Raw genomic sequence first — 15,077 nt, 5'->3', positions numbered from 1 at the left:
TGGTGGAAGATCAGAGGTGGGCAGAAGAGTGGCTTCCTACAGCAGGTAGCAGGACTGGGCTCCAGGAACCATATTGCCAAAGCCTTTTGTCTCAAGAAGCCTGAGAAATGGGACTTACGTGGTGGCACGGTGGTTAACAATATGTCTGCCAATGCCGGGGACGCAGGTTCGAGCCCTGGCCCAGGAAGATCCCACGTGCCGCGGAGCAGCTGAGCCCGTGTGCCACAACTACTGAGCCTGCGCTCTATAGAGCCCGCGAGCCACAACTACTGAGCCCGCGCGCCTAGAGCCCGTGCTCCGCAACGAGAAGCCACTGCAGTGAGAAGCCCCGCGCACTGCAACGAAGACCCAACGCAGCCACCCCCAGCAAAAAAAAGAACCCTGAGAAATGATTGAGGCTGTGGAGGGAGACCAGCCAAGTGCCCTGGGGCACAGAGGGAAGGGGCGGATCTCAGTTAAGGGCTGGGGGAGGGGGCGTGGATGGGGGGGGTCTGATTTCAGGTGGCAGAAAGGTGCAGTTAGGAGAGGGAGTGGCTGGTACAAAGGTCCGGAGATGCCACGGTGCGCAGCCTGCTTCTGGTCTGGCGTGTGTGGGGTCAGGTGCCTGCAGCCCCTGTGTCTGCCCTCCGCCCTCCTATCTGGGAGCAGTTAGGGCCAAACACACACACACACACACACACACACACACACACACTCCTTCTGAGTATTTCTCTAGGGGATCTGTCTTCTGTGCACAGTTTTGCCTCTAATTTCAGGGGGTCTTACACCCTGGAAGGGATCTTACTCTTGCTTTTCTGCCCAGACACATGGTTCTGAGGGATGAATGAATGCATGGTGGCGACCCCGCTTCTGCTGTGGGACCCCCAGCAACCTGGTTGCATGCTCTGCCTGCTTCTGGAGAGTTCTGAATGAGGCCTGGTCTCTCCCGTCCTGTGCCCTCCAAGCCAAGGCTCCATCGCTTTGTGGCTGGTGACCTCGGGCACGTCGTTGAATCTCGCTGGACCTTAGTTTCCTCATCTGGAAAATGGGGAAAACCATATTTTCACTTCCAGGGTGGGCTGTGACAATTATGTGAGTTAAGAGCACAGGTTGGCAAACTCGGCAAGCTCCAACCTGGCCCTCAGCGTGGGTCTGTAAATAAAGTTTTATTGGCACTTAGCCATGCCCATTCTTTCGTGTCCTGTCTGTGGCTGCATTCCCACTACAGTGGTGGGTGAGTAGTTGGGACAGAGGCCGTCTGACCTACAAAGATTGAAGTGTTTTTCCACCTGGCCCTTTACAGAAAGTGTGCCAACCGCTGGCTTAGAGCTGTGCCAGGCCTGTGCCTGCAGGTTCCCGTACCCTCATCTGTGCCATGGGGATGCAGTGGCAGCCCCCTGGGAGAGCCGCAGCCGGGGCCAGGGTGTGGGGTGTGCCGAGGACTGGGACGGTGCCTGGTTCGGTTTCCTAGGCGTCCCCGAGGAGTGTGGAGGCCCACCTCAGAGCCATGGGGCAGGGCCACATCAGAGCTGTTGAAGGGCTTGAGATCTTTTCTGCCTTTGCCCCCAGGGCTCTGGGTGTGTGGAGGGCCTGGGAGTCTCGACGCCAGCTCTCCCACGTCTCAGATGGCAACGATGAGGCCAGGGTGATCCCCAGACACTGGAGCCCTGTGGGCTTCGGTGGTGTGTGTGTGTGTGTGTAGGACCAAGACCCCGAGGCCAGGAGGGGTGGACTTAGAATGGCACAGGCTCTGCTCAACTCGAGCTGGGGGGGTGGGGTGGCACTTGGCAGCCCTGGGGCTGCAGTTGTCCCCGGGAATAATGTGTCCTCTGTCCTCCGGCTGCAGCTGCCTTGGGGGTGGGGAGGCAGCGGCCTGGAGCTCCTCCTGGGGCCTCCTCTGCCAGCAGCTGCTGGCTTGGCCTTGAGGATGGCACAGGGCGGGGCTGGGTTTGGGGGCAGGACAACCCCAGCCAATGCCTGTGGAGCTCGGACAGTGTGCCAGGCTCTGAGCTGAGCGCTCTGCACATATTAACTCATTCAAGCCTCACATCAGGCAGGAGGTGGGACTCGTCCCATTGTACAGATGAGGAAACGGAGGCAGATGACCTGCTTGTGGTCGTGATGATGCTGGGAGGTGGCAGAGTGGGTGGGGATTTGAACCCGGGGCTGTACAGGTGAATGCTCCGGGACAAGGACTGGGTTTTATTTTTTTAATTGAGCATCCAGCACAGCTTGGATGCTCAATAAACTTTTGTTGGTGGAATGAAGGAGTCACCGAATAACTCAATGAAGGATTCCCTTGTTTGTTTACCACATTTTTGAAAGCAACTTCATTACACAAAGAGTAATACTCAGTGAAGGAAAATCAGAAAAACGCTGGTAAATTAAAAAGAAGAAAGTGAAAATACCCGCCTTCTCCCCCGCTGCCCCGGTAACTACTTTTGACATCTCTGTATCCCGTTCTCATAGTTTTCCTGTGTTTGTGTATATTGCCTACACAACTGGGTTTGCACTGTGTATGATGTTCTGTAACGTGCTGGTTTGGACTGAGCATCGTGAATCAGTGTTCACGGAGCATCAGTCTGGAGGTCGTGGGTCTTGGTTCTCGAGGAGTTTGGTCTGGTGGGAGGGCACAGACGGGGTAAGTGGGGTAAGAGAGAGGTGTGTTATGGGGAAAGGAAAGAGGGAGGGCTTCACAACTTGAGGGACGGTTGGGGAAACTTGCGTGTAGGAGGGTAAAAAGGATCTGCACTTTGGAAAAGGCTGGGGAAGGAACACCTGGCAGGAGGACCAGTGAAGGCAAAGACAGAGAGGTGGGATCAGTAAACAACCCTGTATTTGGCACATGGGGGCTGGCACGACAGATGCCCGGTGTGTTGGTGCCTGAAGTCATGGCTGGAAACTTGTGGTTTTTGGGGGGATGGGGGTGCCCCCTGCGCTGATTCCACACCTGTTCTTCCTCCACCACAGGACCGCAGCCTGACAGGCAAGCTGGAGCCGGTGTCTCCTCCCAGTCCCCCACATGCTGACCCTGAGTTGGAGCTGGTACCTCCACGGCTCTCCAAGGAGGAGCTGATCCAGAATATGGATCGGGTGGACCGCGAGATCACCATGGTAGAGCAGCAGATCTCCAAGCTGAAGAAGAAGCAGGTGCGTGTGGGTGGGGCGATGGTGGCTCTCAGCTCCCGATTCAGCAGTGGCTTCCGCTGAGAAGGTAACAGCACTAGGAGTTATAGCAGTTGTGAACGTGTGCCTAGCACGGCCCATTGTACTGGCTCATTTTTATGCCCTTTACGTTTATTGGACAAGAGAGCTGTTTTGTGTGGTGCTGTCCGAGGGAGCTTTCTGCAATGACGGAAATGTTCTAGATCTGCACTGTCCACAATGGTAGCCACTACCCGTATGTGACTGTTGAGCCCTTGAAATGTGCCTAGTGCAGCTGAGGAACTGAATTTTTAATGTCGTTTCATTTGAATTGAAATGAAATTTACACTTGAATGGCCACGTGTGGCTACTGTACTGGGATGGCACAGGAACGATGGGTGGGAGGTCAGCATTTACAGCCAGGCTGTCCAGACATGTGGGGTGGGCAGTTACTTCTCTGTGCCTCACTTTCCTCATCCACAATGTGGGGGGAGATATCACGTGACTCTGACCCTGGCTCTGGAAGCTGTATGAGCTGGGCCTCCTAACTCTGCCTTGGAACATTCACCTCTCTGAGCCTCGGTTTCTTGTCTGTAAGATGGGCACAGATGTGACACCACCTCTTAAGGTTGTGAGGAGCGAACAGAGTCATGTGGTGAAAAGAAGTCCTCGTTGTCACTGTCGAAACCAAAAGAAAAGTTAACGTAAAGATTAATATTATTAACTTTATAATTTTAGTTTTAATATTAATTGATAGAAAGTTAGTTGATAATCTGCCTTTTCCTGGGTCTCCTCCTGCTTCCGTCTGTGGCATCTTCAGGTGTCTGCTCAGATGTCCCCTCCACAGAGGGATCCGCCCTAGCCTTTACAGGAGTCCTCATGCCCAGCAATCCTCTACCCTGGGGGTCAGCAAATCCAGCCAGATCTGGCTCGGTGCCTGTTTTTCTAAATAAAGTTTTATTGGCACACAGCCACGTCCATTTGTTTACACATCATCTGAGGCTGCTTTTATGATACAGCCGCAGAGCTGGGTGGTCACGACAGAGACTGTGTGGCCAACAGAGCCTAAGATATTTACTTCCTGGTCCTTTACGGAAAAAGTTTGCCACCCCTGCTCCAGCCCGTTATCCTGCCTGATGGTGTCACCATTTGAACTAATACATATTTTGCTTTGTGACACTGTGGTCGTCTCACGACAACGGTGTAAAAGCAGAGTTCTTGTCTCCTGTTCCCTGCTGTGCTCCTAGCAACGCCAGCATGTAGTAGGTGCTTCTTAAAAACTGTGGATTGAGATAGTGTGGCACATGTGTTGACCCTGGGGGAAGCAGGGTCACACCCGATCCCCGCCAGGTAAGGAGGTATGGGCTCCATGGAGGTTCAAGGACCCACTCTGGCCACCATGGGCAGTAGAGGGAAGGCTGGTGAGAGATGCTTCCCGGAAGCCAGTTCAGGGCTATGTGAGTGGAACTGGAAAGATGTGCAGTGGGAGGGAGCATTGATCCCAAGAGGCCTCGGGGCTGTCGTTCGCCTGGGGGGACCTGAGGATGGTCCAGAAGCTGGACTGGTCAGTGAGGCTTGGCCAGCTGGGGGTGGTAGGTGGGTTTCCAGGATGGCAGCTCAGCATGTAGGGGGGACCGGGCCCCGGTTGGAGTCAGGCAGGCGTTGCCAAGGCCCGTGGAGTGCTGGGACCTTTAGTCCCCCTGGGCCTGGCCTTGGGCCCAGGCTGAAGCCACAGGCCATGTGCACACGTTTGTGACTGCAGCCAGAAGCCACGTGGCTCAGGGCAGCCCTCGATAGATTGTTGGGTTTTAATTCCACTTTGGCATTTTTCTTTTTTAACTAAAATTCACAAAATATGGCTCATCTTAAGGTGGACAACCCAGCAGCCTTTAGTCCGTTCACAGCGTTGTGCAACCACCCGTTCTATCTAGTTCTAGTTCCAAGACATTTTCATGACCCCAAAAGGAGGCCCCGTACACAGTCGCAGTCACTTCCATTTTCCCGTCCCCACCAGCCGCTAATCCGCTTTCTGCCTCTATGGATTTGTCTGGACGTTTTCTGTAAGTGGGATCAAACACTGTGTGGCATTTTGTGTCTGGCATCTTCCACTCAGCATCATGTTTTCAAGGTTCGTCCATGCTGCAGCCTGTGCCAGTGTTTCATTCCTTTTACTGCCAAGTAATATTCCACTGCATGGATGGATGGACCACGTTTGTTTATCCGTGCATCAGTTGATGGACGTTTGGGTTATCTCCACCTTTTGACTATCGTGAACCACGCCGTGAACTTTTGCGTTCATGTTTTTGAGCACCTGTTTTCAATTCTTTGGGTCTGTACCTAGGGATGGAATTGCTGGGTCCCGTGGTAACTCTGTGTTTAACGTTTGGTGCCTCAGGGAGGGGCACGTTCACTGACTGGCGAGAATCTCCTTTCCGGCTGTGTATGCCTTCCATTTCTTGGCTTAGTTTGTTTAGCACTGTTTGGAGGGATTTCAGTGTTTTGGCAGGTGCTGGCTGCCCTTCTGAAAGCTACCAACAGGGGTCACTGTGGGACTGAGGCAGCTCGGCTCAACCCTCCGGGCCTTTGTGCCAGCAGAAGACAAAACGATCTTCTGGCTCTTTCTGCGTTGCTCTCCTCTTGGCCGTGTTTTTGAGTTCATAATGGTTTGCTCCATGGTCATGGGCAGGATGTGTGAGCCTTGTGAGCAAAGAACAGTGTTCTCATCTCACTCAAGATGCCCTGTCAGATTGTACGCCTGGGCACTGGCCTCCTGTGTGACCTTGGGCCAGTGTCTTAAGCTCTCTGGTCTTTGCTTTGCCTTTTGGGTATAAAGCAGACAGCAGCATGAAGGGAAGTCCTTTATGGTGTTTGGAGGAGGGGGGTCCAGTATGAAGACCGCAGGGCAGATGACGGTAACGATGATGATGAGAAGCTGCCTTTTAGGTGCTGAGTGCTTTGCGTGCATCAGCTTGTTTAATTCTCATATCAACTCTCTAGGATAGAAACTTTAATTATCCCCACTTTCCAGATGAGGAAAGTGAGGCTCAGGAGTTTAGCAAGCTCCCAAGGTTACATAGCAAGTAAATAGTAGAAATAGTGTTCTGGTCCGGACAGTTTGGGTCCAGAGTCTCCACAGCCTCTCCTGAGGATGACGGTACTGACGGTGGAAATAATGGATAACGGCTGGCCTTCAGCGAACCCCCAGTCTGCACAGTACATACCTTAACTCATCGGGGAGGCACAGCCACGAGCCCCACTTTACAGATGTGGAAGCTGAGGCACAGCGGAGTTAATTAAGCTGCTCGCTGATGCTCACCTAGCTGATAAATCACCAAGGTTGGACTTGAACCCAGGAAGGCTGGCTGCAGAGCCCGGAGTTGGCCCTGGTTGGGCCCTCCCCTTTGGGAGCTGGGGCCTCTCCGCGGCTCGGAGTCCCTGCGGGTGACTCAGGGGAAATGGTTAGCAGCCTGACTTCCTGTGTGGGGCCACCAGCCCCGCTGCGCAGGGGTGCCGCCCTCCCGCCCAGGGGCAGGGGGCGCTGTCTCTCCTTCCTCCTGCTGGCGTGCTCACCACTCCACTCTCCCCGCTCGCTCCCCACAGCAACAGCTGGAGGAGGAGGCCGCCAAGCCACCGGAGCCCGAGAAGCCCGTGTCGCCACCACCCATCGAGTCGAAGCATCGCAGTCTGGTGCAGATCATCTACGACGAGAACCGGGTACGCCCTGACCTGCCCCGCAGAGCCCCTACACCAGCTTCTCCTGCTCTCCCTGTGCCGGCCACCAGGTGGGATGCAGGTGTCGCCGTGAAGGGCCTGGCTGTCTCCCGGGGCCTTGGTGTTCCCATCTGTGAAATGGGAACCTGTATGACCCCCACCCCCACCCCCCCGCAAACCTGGGTTTGTGTGTGGGAGGGGGAAAGGGTGGCCAGTGGAGACCCGTCTTGGTGTGGCTGTGGTTTGTTCTGCTCAGACATGCCGACTGGTGTGGACCGTGGCTGGCCTGTGGGATGCAAATGAAAATGCAGGCATCAGGTCATAGGAGAGCTTCAGGGGCCAGTTGATCAGCGGGGGGAACGGGCAATCACTTAGGTACTCATGCAGAAGAAATTCCTGTAATGCAGAAAACAATAGTAATATTATTCATCACGACAGCAAACATTAGTTGAACAGCTCCTCCAGGCGGCGATGGGCCAGGTTTTTTACATAGCAGTCCTCAGAGGGTAGGTATGGTGATTGTTTCCATTTAACACAGGGAGAAATTGAGGCCCAGAGAGGTTAAGTGACTTGTCCAAAGTCACACAGCTGGGAAGCGGTGGACCTGGGATTTGAACCCGCGGGCCATCAGATCCCGGGGCCTGATTCGTCAGCACTGACTGGCCTCTGCTTACATTTAGCCCTGGAAAGGGCTGTTGGATGGTTGAACGCAGGGTCTGTAGCAGACGGTGGGGGCTTATAGAGATCTGTGGAGGGCAGCTGCTGGGTGTCTGGAGGGGGAGGGGCTCAGGGTACCCAGAGCAAAGTGTCTCCCAGGGGCTGAACCCCAAGGCTTGAGCTGCTCTAGAGCCTGGGAACATGTGATTGGTGCCTAGGGCTGTAGCTCCAGGCAGGAAGCTACTGGATCAACTGGTGGCTCTGCCTCCACCTCTTGAAGCTGCAACAGATGCAGGATGAGACTGAACCTGCTGGAGGCCTGGGAGCTGTGTGCTGGGCCTTGCAGGGCCGGTCACCCTTCCATGCCCTGGCTCCCTACCCCAAATAACACTAATAACAATCACAATGATAGGAGAACTCAGGGGCCACGTGTGCTTTAGCCAGATGTCCTGGGTTCACATCCCATCTCTACCACTTCCTGGCACTGTGACCTTGGGCAAATTAATTAAGTCTCCCTGCAACCCATGTTCCTTACCAGTAAAATGATGATAATTATAGCACCTACCTTATACCATGGTGTGGGGATTAAATGAATTCATTATGTAGTGCCCTTAGAACAATGCCTGGCACCATGTAGGTGCTAGCTGGCACTATTAATTGTTGTCATTGTTGTAGTCTTTGTTATTCTTTTCTTCTTGTTATTGTTTATATTTTGCATGATTTCATTTATTCCTCTCCAGACCCATTTAAGATAGGTACTATTATTCTCTCTATTTCACTCATAAAGAAGCCATGGCATTAAAAAAAATAAATAAGTAAAGAAGCCGTGGCTCAGAGAGGGAAGGTGACCTACCTGAGACTGCACAGCAAGTGAGCTTTGAGGCTGGGGATCGGAGCCAGGGTTGAGTTGGCTCCAGGAGCCTGTGGTAGGGGGGACAAAAGCAGAGCCCCAGGCAGCCCCTCTGCCTGCCCTCCCTGATCCTTGCGTGGGAAAGCAGGCACAGTTCCTTCTAGCAGCTGTGGTGGCAAGTTGATGGCTTTGCCCAGGATGTCACCACAGTGCCCTTGGCCCTTTTTGGGGGCTCAGTCTTTTGGGGGCCGGCAGACTCTAGCAGGCTGGAGCCCTCAGCCCTCCCCAGCCAGACTCGAAGGCACAGGCCTTTGGTGCCCCCTGTGGGAAATTGGCTCCACGTTCCATCCCAGCCACTCGTCCCCACTTCCCTGGGGGTTTGCCTAAGCAGTAATTTGGGGGGGTCCCCTCCGGGTCTCACCAGGTTCTCCCCAAAGAGCTATAGCTACAGATCTGATTGGTCTTTGGTTCCTTGGCCTCAGCACTCCCCCTCCCCCAAGAGCAGTTAAGACACTCCTTCCCAGGTCTTACCCTGGGTGGTCTCCCTGCCAGAATTCCCGCTTCCTCCTGCCCTGATTTTCTGCAGCTCTGTGTGAGGGAGGGTGGTGGGTGGGCCTGGATTCCAGTCCAGCCTGTGCCCTCATGAGCTGGGTGGTTTATTTCACTTCCAGGCCTTCCATCGTCCCGGGTCCTGGCCACAGTCTTTTTTTTTTTTTTCTTCATTTTAAATAAATTTATTTATTTCATTTTTGGCTGCGTTGGTCTTCGTTGCTGCACGCGGGCGTTCTCTAGTTGCGGTGAACTGTGGCTACCCTTCATTGTGGTGCGCGGGCTTCTCATTGTGGTGGCTTCTCTTGTTGCGGAGCACAGGCTCTAGGCTCACGGGCTTCAGTAGTTGTGGCGCGCGGGCTCAGTAGTTGTGGCTCGCGAGCTCTACAGCGCAGGCTCAGTAGTTGTGGCGCACGGGCTTAGTTGCTCCGTGGCATGTGGGACCTTCCCGGACCAGGGCTCGAACCCATGTCCCCTGCGTTGGCAGGCGGACTCTTATCCACTGCGCCACCAGGGAAGTCCCCCTGGCCACATTCTTGAGGCCACAGAGTTGATGTGGCTGAGATGGTGACTGGAAGGGCTTTGTAAACTGTGAAGTGCTGTGCCAGGAAGGGTCCAGGAAGTCAAGATTCTTGGGTACAAGAGGCAAAAACTCAGCTCAGACTGGTTGAGGCTTAAAGAGGGGTTATTGAGTCTCGCGATGAAAGTTGGTGTTAGTTTACTTCAAGTATGTGTGGACTCAGGTGCTCAAACAAAGATGTTTGGGAGCGCTCTGTCCCCACCTCTGCTCTCTCTGTGCCAGTGTCATTCCCCGGCGGGGTTTCCCAGGACATGGAGAAATGACTGCCCGCAGCTCTAGGCCCACTGACCACTCCCAGGCCAGGTGGGAAACTCTTCCCAGACGTCTCAGCAACAGTCCCAGGGTTGGCTCTCATTGGCTGGCTGGAGTCACGAGCCCACTTCTCAGCCAGTGGAGGCCAGTGGATTTGAGTACGCTGATTGGTCAGGGCTGGATCTTAGGCCAACCTCTGGAGTCTGGTGGTGGAGTCAGCCCCCTCCCCACCCTGCCCCAGGGACTAGATAGAGGAGGGGGGCGCTTCTCCCAAGAGGAGGTCAGGGGCAGTGGAGCAGAGGCTGGCGGGGCCTATGCAGCCTGTGCCCCCGACCCCGGGCTGGTGCTTACCAAGTTGGGGTCCCAGAGCACAGGCATTGTCCTCTCTCCCCCGCAGCGCCTCAGGCTGGGGGCTTTATGCCCATTTATGCTGATTTCATCCTGATGGGGTTCTGACAGTAAGTGGGAGTCACTGGCCTTCCTTCAGCACTTCTACTCCATATTTTCAGATGAGGAAATAGAAGCCCTGGTTAATTTCCCCGCGGCCTTTCAGCTAGTGAGTGTCGGGCTAGGACTCCAGCCCTGGTTCCTGGGATTCTGAGACCAGGCCTCTGCCTGGTATGTTCAGGTGCGCAGGGCGCATCACACTTATCCTGTCCATTCATTCATTCATTCAGCAGCCGTGTAACTGGACATCTGCTCTGGGCCTCCCACTGTTCCAGGCACTGGGGGCGCAGTGGTGACCTCGGCCCCAGCCCACTCATGTTGGCTTTCTGTTGGGGGGAGACGGAATCACACTCAAGCCATCACATGCAGGCACAACGAGGGCCTGAGGAAGTTGCCCCTCCTTGTCCCGATCCCCCTTTCTTTCCTTTCATCTCTGCCTCACTTTGCCCCAGCCCCGTTGACCCTTGTGCTTGCTTGACTGGGCAGGCGTGCTCTTGCCTCAGGGCCTTTGCACTGGCTGCGCCCTCTGCCCGCAGCTCCTTTTTCCCGCTGGGCTCACTCTGTCACTCTTTCAGCTGTTTGATCAAATGTCCCCTTTTCAGCCAAGGCCCATTTTGACCCTCTGTTTAATCCTGAAAACCGTCAACGCCTCCTCTCCCTGGCTTTAATTTTGTCCTTTGCCCTTGTTCCCACTGGACATAATTCATATTTTCTTGTTTATTGTGTTTATTGTGAACAGAGGCTCTGTGAGGACAGGGATATCTGTCTTTCTCTCCCAGCTATATCTCTAGCACCTAGAACAGTGCCTGGCACACAGTAGGTGCTTACTAAATGTCTGCTGAACAAATGAATGAATGGCAGAGGGTAGGGAGACTCTTCCTCCGGAAGAGTCCTCTGGTTTGGGGGCTGTGGGGACTGGCCTCTGCCCCCAGTGAAGGCTGGCGGGGGTCCCCCTGCCTGGGCTGAGCCTCAGGGGCCGGAAGCCGAGTGGGCAGGAGCCCCTCAGATGCCTTGGGCAGGAACAGCCAGGACTTACTGCCCCTTGGGGGATCAATCGGATTAAATTTTAATCCTCCTTCCTTTCCTGCTGGTTCCTCTGAGAGGCGGACACAAGGGTCTGTCTCTAAATGCCCCACCGGCTGGAAAACGCAGCTTCCCACCAGGCAGGGCCTGCGTGGCTGTTCTGCAGACTGGGCTCTGGCTCATCATCCCTTCGGGGCACGAGGACGAGGCGTCAGCGCGCATAGGGTGGGGAGGGGGGGTGGCTGCGTGGCGGGGCCGGGCAGGTGCACACAGATGGCAGAACAGGAAACAGAGTTCTTCTAGGCCTTGAGGGGCAGGAACGGGCGCTGCAGGGCCAGGACTGGGAAAGGCCTCTTGGAAGCAGTGGGTGGGCCGTTGCCCCGAGGAGGGCATTCGGGCGTGGGGGTCACAGCTCAGGCGAAGGCTCACAGAGGAGACAGGGTCTCCATTGATCTTCAAAGGGAATGTGTCGGGGGTGGGAGGTGGAGGTCTGGTGGGTCTGGGAGGATGCTCACACTTTGAGTTTGGGTAAAACAAACACAAGCGGCATTCGTCAGCGCTAGCAAAGGATGTGTAATTAAGGGACAACTGGCACAGCGCTGGTACTCTAGGAATTTAGGGCAGTGAGCAATCCAGGTAGACGTCCTGGGGGAGACTTGAGCTAGGTGTGCACGATGGGCTCTGTTGGGAAAAGGTAGAAGGATATTTGCAGTGGAGAGGACTGTGGCCTGTCCAAAGATGGTGAGGAAGCAGAACTCATGGAGGCCCTCTGATGGCTGAGGGTGAGAAGGAAATCAGAGAGTAGGACCCAGGTCCTCTTTGGTCTTCGATTTTAAGCATCTTACTAGTAAAGTTTTTTATCCATTGTGCTTATGACTAAGCGGGACAGAGACGAGCAATTCTCTTGGTAATGACCAAGACTGTGAAGCATTTTGTAGAGCATTTTGGGGGTCCAGGCACCCTGATTCTCAGCTTCAGACTCCCTTCCCACCCGAGTCATGATTCGGGGCTTTCAGAGCAGCGGCTCAGGCCCCGTGCCGAGCCGGGCTCTTGCCTCTGCCTCTGCGTCTGGCCGTCCTAACTGCTCCTGGCATCCAGGGCTTCCTCCACATTCCTCTGCCTACAGGGAGCGTTGTCCTAACGGACTTGTGAACAGGAGTCCACGAATTCCGCCTCACTCACTCAGTCGTCTCCGTCACACACCCGGGAGGGCTCTGGAAGGGGTCTTCCGGCTGCTGGTACAGACGAGGACACCGGGCCTCGGGGGTAACTGCTCCCCGAAACGCTGTAGCACTTGGCAGCTGGACGCGGTGTGGAGGGCTGGTCAGCGGGGGCCTAGAGGGAGATAGGGGCTGGGCTCCTGGGCTTCCTAGGTAGGTGGGTGCTGCCTTCACTGTGCAGTAGAGGAGGGTGAGGCCTGGAGCTCAGGCTGGAGTAGGCAGCTGACGAGCTAGAATGGGGGCTCCAAGGGGCGGGGCGCCGGCCAGGGGGCTGGTCAGCGTGAGGTCCGGCCGCCCTGCTCATCAGGAGCTGGGATAGTGTGTGTGTGTGTGTGTGTGTGTGTGTGTGTGTGTATGTGTGTATGTGTGTGTTGGGGGGTACACGTGCACACGTGTGTGGGTTCGTGTATAACTGTGGAAAGCTGTGCTCATATGTGTGCAAATTGTGTGCGTGGCTCAGCAGCGGTAGAGCCCGTGACTTCTATGCATTTGTGCATCCATGCACATATATATGTGGATACACGTGTGTTTGGGTCAGCACGTGTGGGCGCAGCTGTGGTTATGTGTGCATGGATACGCCCGGGCGTTTGTGGGTACACTCGTTAGCTATGTGGTATGTGTAGAGGCACGTGAGTGGCTGTGCGCACGTGTACGCAAAGTGGCTTGCATGGGGCACGTGTGTGACTGTGTGTTTATACTTTGTGCACGTGTCCACTTGGGTACACTAGTGTATTTGTGCATGCTGTACACATGCATGTGTGAAGGCGTGTGTGTGTGAGTCGTCTGGTATGGCACACGTGTGTATATGTTTGTGGTTTTATAGATGTAGACGTAGTATTTGGTCATGTGGGTCCACGGGGCTTGTGTGCACCTGTCTGCACAGGTGACTAAGGTCTTTCGTGCCCCAGGTGCTCTGGCCCCCGGGAGGCCAGGCCGCTCGGACCCTGGGGTCCCCAGCAGGAGGAGTGCCGTCTCCCTAGTGAGACCCCAGCCCGAACCCCCAGTGTCAGGCAAGAGCCCTGGCGGCGGGTCGAAGCCAGGGGCGGGAGGACTGTCCCGTCCTGTTGGCTTGTGCTCCTGGTTTGTCCCCTGCAGCTGAGCAGGGTGACCTCAGGCAGTGACTTCCCAAAGGCTAGGCTCTGTGGGAGACCCCGTGGGCCTTGGCGAAGATTTTGGCTTTGGTTCTCGTGGTGGCGAGAAGCCGTCAGCCGAGCGGGTGGGAGGGAGTTTCTAGTGTGGGTCTGAATCTGTGACCGTGCTCCATTCCAGGGTGTTGGGGGGAGCCTCCCCTCCATTTGAAGAGGGACATTAAGAAAGAAGTGACAGCATACACTTTGTTCCTCGCAGAACTTCCTTGTAAAAGTCCTGGGAGTTTGGTACCCGGGGTGAGCGCGGCTGTCGCGCGGTGGGGGGAGACTAAGGTCCAGGTGGGTGAAGCGACATGCCGAGGGTTAGAGCAGAGTGGACTCCCAGACGCGGGCCCCTGCTGGACAGATGTGTGTTTCTCGAAAGGCCTGTCTGTCTGGGGGAGGGGCCCAGGAGGCAGGACATCCCCGCCAGCTCCGCGAGAGCTGACAGCAGATTTCGTACCCACCCCACACCCATACAAGCTGGACCCGTGAAGCCGGGAGCGGGAGTGTGGTAGCATGAGGTGGAAGAAGTGTCCCCACGAAGACGTGAAGAGGTGGGGTGCCGGTTCAGGGCCTGCCTGTCCCAGCCTTTAGCTGCCACTTGAGCTGCGTACTTTGGGTCGGCTGTGTGACCCCAGCCTCAGCTTCCTTGTGTGCAAATGGGGCTGATGCTAGAACCTTCCGCAGAGGGTTCCTGCAGGAATCCACACAGATGGGGCTTCTAGAGGATCCAGCCCCGGCATGTGTAGGGGGTCACCTGGTGTGAGCTGTGGCCTTGTCGTTATTGTTGACAGCAATAATCATTAACAGCCGGCCCTTACCCAGCTCCCACCATGTGTCAGATCCTGATTTTCGCGCGGTGCGTGTGTCAGCTCATTTAATTCTCTTAGTAGCTGCATGGGGCGGTGCTGATGTTATCCCCGTTTCCTAGATGAGGAAGCTGAGGCTCAGGGGTGGTGAAGGGACTTGCCCAAGACCACGCAGTTGGCAAGTGGGTCAGAGCCCAGCCTGGCTGGCCGTGTAGCCTTGCTCTTGGCCGCCCCGCTGCCCCGTGTTCCAGTGTTGCGGCATCTTTAGGACTGTTCTGTGGCAGGTTTCTTCTGGGTGAATCGTAGGTGTGCAGCCTTTTGGAAACTGAGTTGTGTTAAAAGGCCCCAGGGCCGCTCAGGGCTTAAGAGCAGAGCCTGGGGGAGGGTCTGTTAGGGAGCAAAGGAACTCTCACACCAGGTGCATGACGGAGAGTTGGTGGCTCAGGGTGCACCTGGTCGCCTGGGCTCCCTGTGGCTTTGGCAGGTAAGGAAGGGGCTCCTCCCTGGTCTCTTCTCCAGGGGCTACAGGAAGCCCCCTCCCCAGGTGCCTGTGTTCCTGAGACAGTGAAGCTGTGGTTGAAGATGGAATGCACTCTGGTTCATACGACACAGACAGGCTTCTAGAGGCCCTATACGGGTCCCAGATCTGAGACCCAGGCCCAGTCGTGTGATGGGGCAGTTTCCAGTGGCCCAGTTGCTCCAGACCTGCCCTTCCTATGTTTGGCA

At 55.5% G+C, this 15,077-nt stretch overlaps 1 protein-coding gene across 30 annotated transcripts in view; it reads left to right on the top strand.

The window, feature by feature from the left end:
- Nucleotides 1-15,077, top strand: part of NCOR2 (nuclear receptor corepressor 2) — a 223,482-nt gene that overhangs the window by 85,150 nt on the left and 123,255 nt on the right. For all 30 annotated transcript variants that reach the window (XM_029221371.1, XM_029221524.1, XM_029221462.1 and 27 more), the window contains 2 exons: nt 2,950-3,129; nt 6,724-6,837. In XM_029221371.1, the coding sequence (XP_029077204.1) occupies nt 2,950-3,129; nt 6,724-6,837 (294 nt within the window). The remainder of the gene's footprint in view (nt 1-2,949; nt 3,130-6,723; nt 6,838-15,077) is intronic.

The sequence above is a fragment of the Monodon monoceros genome, unplaced genomic scaffold (assembly GCF_005190385.1).
Source record: "Monodon monoceros isolate NGI ecotype Baffin Bay Population unplaced genomic scaffold, NGI_Narwhal_1 Super_Scaffold_1, whole genome shotgun sequence".
In the NCBI taxonomy this organism is placed as follows: Eukaryota; Metazoa; Chordata; class Mammalia; order Artiodactyla; family Monodontidae; genus Monodon; species Monodon monoceros.
The sequence above is the reverse complement of the archived record's forward strand: the minus strand, read 5'-3'. Positions and strand labels throughout refer to the sequence as shown.